Here is a 13,769-nt window from a genome sequence, read left to right on the forward strand (position 1 = left end):
ATAAGTACAGGTCATTCCAGCTGCCATGTGCGAGTTCAACCATTTAGGAGCAGAAGATTAAACCTAGCCAAGGCTGTGGAATTGTTGTAGAAAAGTCTGAGGGTATTATTCCGAAGTTGGTGCAGATGAGATTTTTATAAAGTGCTGTGAGGAGATGATTATCCCTTCTGGGCAAAGGAAAGGGAGACAATTTTTTTATTTATTTTTAAAAATATATATACAGATGGTGGCATCATTTTTGCCCAAAGTAGAAATTGCAGAATTGAAATTTGGCAAGTAAACTAACTTTTTGTGAACCAGGATAACTGAAAGCGTTTGTCTCTACATTCTTAAAGGAATACTCCAATTTTTAAAACTCTTATCTGTAGCTAATGTACAATTACTGCACGGATTATTTCTGTATTGAGAGAAAAAGAAACCACAGGCCTGAAACTCACTCTTAAAGGTAGACTGCTTTTTCAGATTTTTCAAGTGCAAGTCATAAAGAATTTTCCCCGACACTGTTAATTTTGTTTAGTGGGCTGAAAGCTACTGAATTCGAATCAGACTTTCAATTTTATTAGTGGTGGTTTTTTTAATGGAACAATTAATGAATTTGGGGCCACGTGGTCTTAAATTCTCCACCCCCTTTTTTTATTTTTAAAGACTTTTTTTTTTTTTTTCCTTCCTTCTTGCTTCACCATGACCCAATTCAAGATGCGTCATGTCACGTGGTGGGCTTTCCCTGTTTGCGCAAGGCATTGTGGGATATACAAATTTGAAACGGGGCAGAAAAATGGAGGACACGAGTGTGCGAAGGAAACATGAAAGACCAACTACAGCAACGGAAAGTAAGAAGAAAAGATATGTTGCGAAGGAAAGGAAACGCAGGACCAAACTAATAAATATCGGTGGTCAGCAAGCACCTCTGTGTGATCAGCTGTTTGTTTACCGGCAATGATGTAACTCGGTGCACGGTCAAGGTAAACCTGTGCACATGAACAACTTCTGTCTGCTTGACCGTGCGAAGTGAGCGATTTCATGCCCATTATTTGCTAGGGAAGCCCCTCAAATTAAATCACTTCCCAGCCCTAGAATGGAGTGTGTGGAGGGTTGGTTTTTTGAGGTATTGCAGAAATGAACATGATCACAATGACCACATTTTCAGAGGGCACTAAATTTCACCGATTTTATGAAATGGAAAGGCCATCTAGCTTAAATGGAAGTTGTGTGTTTGTGGGGCACTTGTTAAATTCTATCAAATGTTAATATGACTTTTTTTTTTTTTTTTTTAAACAAATTCTTCAGAATGACCATGCAGAGTTTCCCATACATAGACCATTGTGTGGCGTAGCGCCACACAATGGATTCCTATCGCCACACAATCAGACTCATGATTTTTTGGGGAAAAAAAAAAATTCCGTTGCGTATCGTTCCGTTCATTCATAGTGCTCGCTCTTCTCATTCACGCACGCACGCGCGCACACCCACACAGAGAGAGAGAGAGACGTGTCCACAGGCCTGCCGGTGCGCATATACCCGGACTGCAAGTGGCCTGTTAGACTAATTAAAAATAACGCAGCCTTCCCGATTCGCCTTCCGACCCCTTATTTTAAAAGGTAGCCTACATCGTGCTCGGGATGAGCTTTATCATAACCTTCTTGGCTTACAGGAAACGGACATCCCTGAGTCAGGCTATAAACCAATTTTGATGCATACAGCAGCAGCTTGACGCGAGGAACCGGCCTTATTGCATTATCCCGTTTATCCCGCTTCAGCAATGACTTCCCTTACGATAGGGCACTGGAGGGTTTTTTTTTTTTTTTTTTTCCCCCCTCCTCCAGGAAGCCATGCAGAATTAAATGTTCTGATAGGGCATGCAGGCTTTGCACCAATTAGGGTAATGCTTTTCATTATTGTTAGTTGCCTTGGTGTTACCTTAAGTGGTTTCTTACATCCAATTGTGATATTTTGTTACATTATACTATTTATTTCATTTTAGTATTGGTTGAGGTAAGTGAGTTCAGTATTTAAAATAAAAACCTCCAGCTTGTTTTTTGCAATTTATTCCTTGAATGTCAACTAAAGAATGATTGAAAGATTACCACCAAAAAGGCAAAAAACTAAGTTAAAAACCAGAGATGCACCGATTGACCGGCTGCTGATCGGAATCGGCTGATTTTCACGTGATCGGCCATGACCGGCGACCAGCCGGTCAAAATTAAAATATGCCGATTTTCTGCCGATCAAATACTCGCAATTCGCAACTAAAAAGACTGCAGCTACACTGGCAGCTTGAACATGCTTTCTAGTGCGATTGTGTTGCGCTTGTGCAGAACGGTGTCAGTCCTGCACGCCTAACTGGCTCCGGCGCGCGCGCCGTTAACAAAAAAAAAAATTCACTATATGTGGATATCCAAATAGTTTTTGTTTGTTTGTTTTTTTGTGCGCGCCAGATATTGGATGTGAAAAGAAGAAAACGTTTGTGGTTGTGTGAATTTCCCATTACAGGAATTAATACGTTAGCCTATTACCAAACATCTAGTTAGATTTGTACAAAGAGAGAGAAAAAAAATCTTTTTGTTTGTTTTACAACCTTGGTTGCACTTGATTCCATTGGAAATTACTCTGCAAATACACATTTGACAAAGATAATAGAATGGCTATGGTACAAGTATGACTGGAAATTATTTTTGTATTTTGATACTGAATGAAGAAATGGGTTGTTCTATAAGGCATAAGTTTTCAGATCTAAATAGGCTTATGAAAGTGTGTTCCATAGCAGTAGGCAAATAATATGAGGGGGAAATTTGTTTTTGTGCCAGATATTGGATGGGAAAAGAAGAAACGTTTGTGTGAATTTCCTATTTCAGGAATTAATATGTTAGTACCAAACATGAAGAAAGATTTTGCAAAGAACAATGTCTTTTTGTTTGTTTTCAACCTTTTGAGGTGTTGAAAATTTATTACTGAAAATCTGGCAGAATGTTCTATTAAAGAAAAGATAAAGAAAATAGTATTTGTGTGTGCTGTGACGTGGTTTTGAAAAAATTAAATCGGAATCGGCCAAAATCGGTATCGGCAGGTCACACTCCATGGAAAATCGGAATCGGCCCAAAAAATTGCAATTGGTGCAGCTCTAGTAAAAACTAAACTTTAACTTCAATTTTGGTGAGTAATTTTAAAAGACAGGTTTTCCACCAACATCAAGCCCAGCAAACTAATGGCCGGCCCTGTAATGTAAAGTTGGGTCGAGGAATGAAACCAGGCAGGGTTCTGGTAAAAATTGTTTTAGCTGTCTTCTCTTAAAGAACTTAAAAGAATTTAGATTGAACTGAATAATCTTAAATGCTTCTTGTAGCTTTAAAATAGTCCCAGCAGGTGACTCTGAAGAAAAATACTGTGTGTTTGAACACCGCCTGCTGTAAACACTTTGCATACACCCCAATGACAGACTCCACCGACCGCCACGACACCACCGCGCACGATTCCCTCATTGGCACAGTGGAACACCACAAATTGCTGCCTGGTCTGTGGGAAACACTGCCATGTCTGAAATAAATGGCTTCGACCAATCCAACTTTTGAATACAAATGCATGTTTGTCTTTTAAAAGGGAAAAGCTATATAGACTTGGAGGCTAAAATACATTTGGCTGAAGAATTCATGTTGTTCAGAGCCTACATTTCAGCAACAGTAGCACATGACAAGTGACCTTTTGAATTAGGAGTTTGTTGATTTTTAGGGAAGTAATGCATGAGGTAATAAAGCAACAAATTGGAACGTTTCAAGCAAATCCCTCCTTGGCCCAGTCTAATAGCGTGTGTGTGGTCCGACGTTTTAGTTCCCCACTCATAACTTTAGTTCTTACCTGTAATTAGTGCTTTTTAAATGGTACCAGTGAATTATTGCCAGTCTGTGATTGCAGGGTAAGTGAGGTTTGAATTTCCATCCATTATCTATACCACTTGTCTATCAAGGTCATGGGGGAAGCTGGAGCCAATCCCAGGTGACCTTGGGTGAGAGGCAGGGTACATCCTGGGCAGGTCCCCAATCTATTGCAGGGCTAACCATTCACACCTACAGGCAATTTGGAGTAACAGTTGACCTCATCCACAGGTTTTTGGACTGTAAGAGGAAGCTGGAGCACTTGGAAAGGTTTCAGTTTGTCAGACAAATTTGTTTGTGGTAATTGCATATGCTTTATAAATACTATAAACTGAGTATTCTTTAAAATGTGCCAAAAGCATTAGTTTGTTCATGCATAACGTTCATGTCTATTCTTGGTGTCAAAGCGGGGCTTTTTCTTTTTTTTTTTTAAATATAAACACTTTCATTGCTTTCTCTATAGTCAGCAGAAATGTTTCGAAGATTATTTGGCTGAATCAGCACTTGTGCAATTTTGTAAAATTAGTGAAACTAAGTTTCATTGGCCAGAACCCTTCCTGTTTACTGATAACTGATGCAGTGGTGGTGTGCTGAAAACTTGAAAGTGATTTTTAGAAGGAAATCCTCTGGAAAAAGTCAAGATTGAGGCGCAAGGAAGGGAATTTAAACAAGTGTACACTTTAAGACAAAAGAGCAATTTTTAGTTGTAAGGAGATTTTGGAAATCCACGAATAATTTGAGTACAACCCCATAGAGATGGGGAGAGGAAGCAAAAACTGTACTCGAGTAAAAGTATTGCTACTTTTTTATTATAGACTCAAGTAAAAGTACTCATCAAAATAATGATTTGAGTATTAGGGAAACAAAACTAAAATGTGTACTCAAGTAGTGAGTAACTTCATATGATGTATTACGGGGTGGCAAGGTGGTGCAGTGTTTAGCAGGTTCTGGGTTGGAACCTCATGGCTGACTGGGGCCTTTGTGTGGAGTTTGCATAGTTTCCTCTCAGTCTGAAGACGTGGGTTTCATCCCATCAGAGAGAGAATATTGCTAACTCGAAAGTGTGTTGGTTTCATGTTAATTCAGTTCCTTATTGAGTGGAGTGTTGCTTTTCAGGGGGGTGTACTCATTTGCGCTGGGCACTGTACCTGGGGTCAACTGTGCAGGAAAATGGGGGCTGCGATAGTGAGGTGAGAGTGCAGGCAGGGTGGAGCAGTTGGAGAAGGATTTCGGGAGTCATTTGTGATAGGAAAGTCCCAGCAAAAGTGAAAGGTAAGATGTATAAGACAGTAGTGAGACCAGCTGTGATGTACGGATTGGAGACCGTACCCTTAACGAAGAGACAGGAGGCAAAGTTGGAGGTGGCGGAGTTGAGGATGTTAAGGTTTGCGATGGAGTGACGAGGTTGGACAGGATAAGGAACGAGCACATCAGAGGGACAGCCCATGTGGAGAGCTTGGGAATTAAGCGAAGAGCGATGAGACTGAGATGTTATGGGCACATCCTGAGATGCAGAGCATGTTGGAAGGAGAATGTTGAGGATGGAGCTGCCAGGCAAACGAAAATGAAGAAGGCCAAAGAGGAGATGCATGGATGTGGTGAGAGAGGACATGAAAGTGGCAGGTGTGGTAGAGAAGGATGCGGAAGACGGAACAATGGAGACGAAAGATCCGCTGTGGCGACCCCTAATCGGGAGCAGCCAGAAGAAGAAGAATCCGAAGCTGAAATGTTGGGTTTCTCACCATTCAGGAGAACTGATGGCAGCTCACAAACAGTATTTTAGTTCTGAATTTTTTTTTTTTTCCTTCAGATAGCAGAAATGATTGGTTTGGTGAAAATCAGTGTGGCGGTTCGCACTGTCAGCTTGTGGCAAGAAGGTTCCGAGTTTGAACTTTGCAGTTGACTAGGGCCTTTCTGTGCTGATGTGTGAAGGTTCAGTCATCTAGGTCATCGTAAACTGTAGGTACTAAAAGCAGCAACTGGACTCTCTTGAAATTCTTGAAGACATTTCACCTCTCATCCGAAAGGCTTTTTCAGTTCTGTCTGGCTAGTGGGGAGTTCCAGGTATTTATCCTCTAGTGGACCAAAAGCAACCCTAAGGATACCATTCACACCAAGCCTCCAGTGACCCAAACACCTACAGGATAACTGAGTCAATGACCCATGTGACCTCAATGACACTCTTTAGGGTTGCTTTTGGTCCACTTGAGGATAAATACCTGGAACTCTCCACTAGTCAGACAGAACTGAAGAAGCCTTTCGGTTGAGAAGTGAAGCATCTTCAAGAATTTCAAGCGAGTCCAGTTGCCGCCTTTAGCACATGGAGCTTTCTGTGCCAAGTTTTGCATGTTCTCCTCGTACCTGCATGAATTTCCTCCACCTGTCCAAAGACGTGGATTAGGTCAACCGGCTACTTTAAATTGCCCATAGATGGTTGGTTTGTGTTTAGCCCTGTGATGGATTGGTGACCTGCCCAGTGTGTACCCTGCCTCTCACCCAAAGTTTCCAGTATAGAGGATGAATGGATGTTTTTACCTTCAAATGTATCAGGATATCATTTATACCCAAAATTAAAATGCTTGACCAATAAACACAACATAAAATTTGCTCATTCAAGTACTACTATTAATTTTTTTTTTTTAATTAAAGGGGAACAGAGGGCAATATCACATCACACATTATCTCTAGCCGCTTTATCCTTCTACAGGGTTGCAGGCAAGCTGGAGCCTATCCCAGCTGACTACGGGCGAAAGGCGGGGTACACCCTGGACAAGTCGCCAGGTCATCACAGGGCTGACACATAGACACAGACAACCATTCACACTCGCATTCACACCTACGGTCAATTCAGAGTCACCAGTTAACCTAACCTGCATGTCTTTGGACTGTGGGGGAAACCGGAGCACCCGGAGGAAACCCACGCGGACACGGGGAGAACATGCAAACTCCACACAGAAAGGCCCTCGCCGGCCCCGGGGCTCGAACCCAGGACCTTCTTGCTGTGAGGCGACAGCGCTAACCACTACACCACCGTGCCGCCAGAGGGCAATATATAGAGTAAATATAACACACACACACACATTAACGAACCTTATTCAAGACTTACAAAAGGTTGTTTATTTTTTTTTTTTTGTTCTAAGGTTGGAAAGTTAGTGTTTTGAAAGTAGCTCGAGCAAACTATTTCCGCAATTTGAACAGCCCGCCATGATATTAATTTTATCCAATCAGAATGCACGTTCATTTTCTCTGCGTAACACTCATGACGTATGTATGTGCCCAGTTGTGTTGGCTCATTGAGGTTGGGACTAGCACGTGTGAAATACCTGTTTCTGCCTCTTGCGACGATTTCGCAAGTCCACGGGTGGCGCCTATCTCATTGCAGCAAATAAATTCTGCTGGACTCGTGAGCAACTCCACGTTACATTTTCCGCATGAGCACCACGCCGTGTCACCTGCACGCATACGCTCTGCCCCACGCTTGCCACGCCCATGGTCAGCATCAGTCTCATCCTCGCCGTCATCCGAGCTTTCTTCTCTTATTTCATCACCGGAGTCGAGAGTACCTCTCCTAGCTATTTTAAGTTAGTTTTCTTAAGACAAGGATTTTTTTAAGATGTTACCTTGTTGACAGTTTCGGCGAGAATCTTCCGCCGCCTTCAAAACAGTCACCAGATGTGTCCTGGGGGAGCGACCTGACAGCAGGAGGCGTGAACTACCTGTCAAATTGGGCGGGACGTTCACGCCTCCGTAGCGTAACATCAGCTGATAAGGCACATCGCCACTCGACATCTGGTGACTGTTTTGAAGAAGGTGGAAGATTCTCGCCGAAACTGTCAACAAGGTAACATCTTAAAATCCTTGTCTTAAGAAACGAACTTAAAATAGCTTTAATAGTTAGACATAATGAACTTCCACTACATAGTACCTCTCCTAGGTTCAAACTGGTACCCTTCTAAGCCATAGCCTGCTTGCAGTGTGTCTTGCGGGATCTCTTTGTATGATTCGACAGAGCTGTCGCTTTCACTTGATGCACCCAACGCCATGATTACACACTTGTCTCCTCTGTTTCGGAGAGTTCTGCTAGTGCAGTGGGTAGCGCTGACGTCACGGTCTTTTAAAAATGGCGACTCTTGTGCGGTTTAGCGTATAAAGTATTATATTTACAATTACCAAGATATTTCGTTGTTTTCTAGTATATAAATTTGATAGAATACTTAAGAATACGTTACTTTGTCACATCAGCAACTATATATTATATTCGGTACCCCTTTAAATGTTTGCCAAATAACATTATTCCTGGTAATTTTGTTTGCCCGTTTGTTCAAATTCCATGCATAAAAGCCAGTTGAAGTTGCTGAATGTGTGCATGTGAATAAAAATAACTATATATATTAAGTGCGTAATTGAATGTAATGGAGTAAGAGTACATTTACAGTGGGGGGATGAAATGTACTCAGTGAAACATTATACGTTAAAACGACTCCTAGAAGTATGATTTATTGGAAAAAGTTACTTAACTACATGTAAGCACAACACGTTACACACCTCTGCACCCCATAAACTTTTTTTTTTTTTTTTGTATGGATACTAAAGTAAGGGATCCAGTTCACACTACTCTACTGGGCTCCCATGTTTTCACAGTAACCTATAGTATGATCAGGGAACACCTCAGGCATGTGAGGTAAGAGTAGGCGTACAGTATTTTAGCACTTCAGTCGTGGAAATGAACACATGCTAGGTGCAGGTTCTCCCAGGACAAAGCTGCAGTAATATTAGAAGAATGCTGTTTGCGCTCATCTGGTTATTGTACAGATAATGAAAGTATGTGGCTGACATTTGGTGTAAGGTTATAGTGAGGTCCTCAACTATTTTGCCTTTGTGTAGATGTGTATACTAATTTTAATCCATTAGACAGTCGCCACGTGCAAGTTTCAGATGCGGTTCCAAGTGGCAAATGTTAAACGCATTAATGTAATCCCATCCTTACAAACCAACAGCGTTTTACATTTCCCACACTCGGAGCTGACTGTTAAAGCCTAAAGCTTTCAATCCTGTTTATTTAAATTTATTTAAACACAGTTTCTCTTATTGGCGTCGGTCTGAATTTTCACTCTTATCCTGTTTTGTTTTTTGTGCACAGCTGGATGGAGGCCTGTTTGGATGAGGAGCTCCCTCCCACCACCGAGCTGGAGGAAGGCCTGCGAAATGGTGTCTACCTGGCAAAGCTCGGCAACTTCTTCGCCCCACATGTCGTCTCCTTGAAGAGGATCTATGACCGTGAGCAGACGCGCTACAAGGTGGGGGCGAAGGAAAAAAGTCCAAATGACTGCATACTGATTATATCACACTTGAGGAATTCAAGATAGTGTTTTTCATGCTATGCTTGTAGGCAACTGGGCTCCATTTCAGACACACAGACAATGTGATCCAGTGGCTGAATGCTATGGCTGATAAAGGCCTTCCCAAGGTAAGAAGTGTGGATGATGTGTTTGGGAAATGCGTAACATCCCAGTGAAATAGCTTCTTAGCTGTGATTTTTGATTGTGATGTCAGCCTTTTTTTTTTTTTTTTTAAGTAACTTGCACAACAGCCTGTAGTGTTTGAGAAATGTCACACTGCCAAATCTAAACAAACCTGATAGTAGCTTCATGAGCAAGCTAAATACAGAGAACAGCAAAAAGACTAACGACAGCATTCATCTTTTACTGAAGGAGAAACCCAGACATTGTATATAGATGTTCTTGCTGAGTCTGAGGAAGCAACATATTCCAGCATTAAGAAGCCACAAGTTGTTTAAACACTCCTCTGAGATGCCGGTCACACAACCACAACCTTGTACAAATTCCACCTCTGCAAAATTAATAAACTGCAACCTTTTTTAGGGGAATAGGAAAGTGTGTGTGAGCGAAGACCATCCAAAACGCACTAACAAACCAGGTTTACTCTGAGTAAGCTAACAACCTCTGGGACATGCAGTACCAGTCAAAAGTTTGGACACCCCTCCTCATTTGTTGGTATTTCTGTATTTTGACACTCCCCCCCCCCCCCCCCCCCCTCTATATTGAACAACAAAACTATGAAATATGTAACACATGGAACATGATGCTTTACACACTATTGACATTATCTTAACCAGTTTCATGAGATAATCACCTGGAATGCTTTTCAATGAACAGCTGTGCCTCGTCAAAAGTTAATTAGTGCAATTTCTCGCCGCCTTAATGCATTTGAGATCAAATAGTAAAAAATAAATACAATAAGTGGCCCTATTCGACAACTGTAGTAATTTGTCAAGAACCGATCAACTAAGTAAAAAGAAACATCTGTCATTTAAGACATGAAGTGTCCCTTAATAAAAATAAAGGGGGGGGAACCCCCATTGAATTGAAAGATATTTAATTTGATCCATTTAATTGGTCAAGCACAAAGTTGAATCTAGATACAAATCAAAATTTTCATTATTGTCCTGGTAGTGAATATTAAATCAAGACCCCCTCCCTGAGCTGTCATCATACTGTTGTCCAGAACACTCAGACAGGCCCTGAAACACCAATTTTGATTTTGGGGACACTTTTTATAAAGATCATAGGCAGTGGTCCGAGGTGAAACGTAGAATATCAACTTTTATTGTCTAGAAGAACGACCCAAAAAGCAAATTCAGTTTTCCTAGTGTTTAATTTGCACCCTAAAATTGAATAAAATGGTTAAAATATACTGTTTTGCCCACTTTGCGAAGGTTTGTTTGCATCTCACTTATGCGCACTTTCACTGCCAGGGGACCGTCGTCGTGACGTCATTTAAGGCAAACCGACTGGGAGCAGCTCCGTGTTTACCTGCGAACCGAGCACACGTGTACAGACTTTGGTCATGAGTTTGTGTAAAATATCTGATAGCGATTTTTGAAGTAGGAACTCTCCAAATCGAATATCGAGAGGTGAAACCATATATGTATGAACCTATGGCCGTTGTGGAGCAATCGGTGAATGTGGCTCACTCGTTTGACCGTGCGGCCTCGGGATTGGACAGCGACTCGACTCGGTGACACGTCCGAGGTCACCGCGATTGCTCAAGACTCGCGCCCAAACGATTTCTCCTGGTAGTTATGATAAATTCCTACTTTTGTCGTAATACTAAATAAGAGCCCTTTTTGAAGAATAATTAAACCGCCCTCCCTAGTGGATATAGGGAACGATTACTTGACAGTGCGCTGGTAGGCTAGCCTGGGAAATCCCATGCTGCTTTGCACAATCGTTCCGATCTGAAAAGACAGCATGGAAACTATGGTCTAAAGGCTCGCCTGAGTTAGGGAGCCAATCAGAGAGTGGGGAGGGGTGGAAAGACGGTGACGCGTACTACTCGACAAACGGAAGCTTGTAGTTTTATTTGGGACTGTTTATGGATCACATTTAACATGGCGGCGAGCGATACGAACCAAACTTTCGATCAAGCTTTTTTTTTTCTTTTTTTTTTTTTTTTGTCTTGCACAAACGGCAGTAATCGTTCAGTGCCATTGTTTTCCTATTTTTGTTTTGCCTTCTCTTTCTCTTTCCTTCTCTTCTTCGCCTCTTCGTCGCTCTAACTACGTCACCGGGTACAACTGCCATGATTGGCCATGGGCTACGTATATGCCAAATGATAGACATTCGCAACGTCCAATAAACGGCCGTTGACAATCGTAAACCACACCTCCCCTACGAGAAATTCAATAGGCGGATTCCAGACCATATTTCACTTGTGATATGGTCTGGTGTTAACCAGTCTACCGGTAGGCCACATTAGCCTGCCATCTGTGACATTGTACTATTTATAGCCTACTCTAAGCGAGGAAATAATCCTTTGTCTCATTTCCACAATGATTGTACAGGATCCCTCAGGATTCTTGACTTGTCAATTGCAAGCAAAAGTAAAAATGTTTACCTCCAGTCTTCTATTTTTGCTTGAGCGTTGCTGGTCCGTTTCTTCTTTGACTGCTTGATTTTGTTTTACGCGCACAATCCACTCTCTCCGCCTCATCTCCTCTTCCGGAAAAAAACCCAACTGTCTGGCTTCACGCACACAATCCACTCTCTCTGCCTCGTCCCCTCTTCCGGAAAAAGCCATTTCACACTCTGTCTCTTCTCCTCTCTCAGAAAAAGGTAAAAACTTCTTCCTGAACCGGTCCCGTTGTTACAGTTCACTGCACAACAATAAGGCATGGTTTTTCTTTGGAAATTCCTGAATGCAAGTCTGCACTCGAGCCGAACGGCAATGTAAGTAAACGGAAGTGGACTCAACTCAAGCAGTTTGTTTGGCTTAAATGACGTCACGCGCCGAGTAGTCACGAAAATAGCTGAACAGAAATTCGCCGCGATCCGCACTAACTTTATTACTTATTAATAATACTTCTTGGGACCAGAGGAAAATTACAGAGGGTTTTTTAACATATAAAGTTTCAAATGTGCATAAAATTTTTAAACCGTTGCCTATGAGCTTTAAAATGACAAGTTAGCCAAAATGTACAGAACTAATCCTTAACCCCAAATGTGGTCCTCCAGTAACATTCCATATTTGAAATTTCATTCTTTAGTTTTGTACTTGAGCCCCATTTTCAAATGGTGGCTGGTGACTCTGTCCCATCCTCCAACACATTTTAGTCAAGTTGAACTCTGTTCTACTGTCGAGACCTACGTGTAGGAGAGACTGCAGCATTGTGTGGGCTCATGTACACTGCAGAACGAAACCATTCACATGTGAACGGCCAAACATGATGCTGTTAGGGTGGGGTCCAGCCCCAGCACTGTTTGCTCAGAATTTGTCTAATTGATGACCCTGAAGTTAGCGGTCTTGCCCATGCCATGGCACTATCAAGCTTTCAGTGATTTTTATTTATTTTTCTTTTCCTTTCTTTGAACAGTTCTTTTTCTGGGGGGAAATGATTGTACAACATGTCTTTTAATTTAAAAAGTTGGTAAGTTTTAATTTTGGGTCTTCTAAAAATCAACACACAACTATACAAAATATACACGGACATTCTTAACTCAGAGGCTCAGAGTTCCAAAATGTCTTGACTTGCCAAGGTCTCTTAACTTCCTGTTAGTGATCATGATTGACTAGAGCTGGGGGCTTCTTTTGGCCCTTTTCCACTACCCTTTTTCAGCTCACTTCAGCCCGACACGGCTCGCGTTTCGACTGCCAAAAACCAGCACGACTCAGCTCGCTTCAGCCCTGCTTAGCCCCTAAAACTCGCACCGTTTTGGAGTGGGGCTGAAGCGGGCCAAAGCGAGCCGAGTGAGGTTGGGGGCGTGAGCAGACACTCCCCTGTGCACTGATTGGTGAGGAGGCGTGTCCTCACATGCCCACACACGCCCCGCGAGCGTGCTGGGATCTGTAAACACCGCAAACCCGGAAGGAGAAGAATTACGAATTACGAGAATTTCTGAAGCCTTATGCGCCTCGCCTCATCTATACACTCTTGCCAGTATCTGTTCGCGTTGTCGGTGACAACAAGCCACAGCACCAAGACCAGCAACACTAACGACTCCATGTCCTCCATGTTTATTGTTTACTATCCGGGTCGTGAGACTACCGCTTAAAAGATCACTGATGTCACTGTTTGCGCTGCTTAACGACATCACGTGACGTCCACCCACTTTCGCTAACTCCACCCAATGTGTCCACCCACTTCCAGCCAGCACGGTTCAGCGCGGTTGTAGTTGAAATGCAACTCCAACAGCCCCGCTCAGCACGGCACGGCTCAGCCCGACTCAGCCGCGTTTGTAGTGGAAAAGCGGCATTTGTGCACCACATAAGGGTTTATTTAACAAGTAAAAGTTATTGGGTGATGTAGCCACATTGGGTCTTGTTCCATACCTTGACTAACGGTCACCCTCAGCTGAGTGGAAGTTGGTTTGGATGGTCAGGAAG

At 42.4% G+C, this 13,769-nt stretch overlaps 1 protein-coding gene across 1 annotated transcript in view; it reads left to right on the forward strand.

Moving 5' to 3' along the window:
- The window catches only part of iqgap1 (IQ motif containing GTPase activating protein 1), a 71,868-nt gene that overhangs the window by 22,162 nt on the left and 35,937 nt on the right, over positions 1–13,769 (forward strand). Inside the window, exons 3-4 of the mRNA XM_060911595.1 lie at positions 9,007–9,163; positions 9,256–9,333. Coding sequence (XP_060767578.1) covers positions 9,007–9,163; positions 9,256–9,333 — 235 coding nt within the window. The remainder of the gene's footprint in view (positions 1–9,006; positions 9,164–9,255; positions 9,334–13,769) is intronic.

This window comes from Neoarius graeffei, chromosome 27 (genome assembly GCF_027579695.1).
Source record: "Neoarius graeffei isolate fNeoGra1 chromosome 27, fNeoGra1.pri, whole genome shotgun sequence".
In the NCBI taxonomy this organism is placed as follows: Eukaryota; Metazoa; Chordata; class Actinopteri; order Siluriformes; family Ariidae; genus Neoarius; species Neoarius graeffei.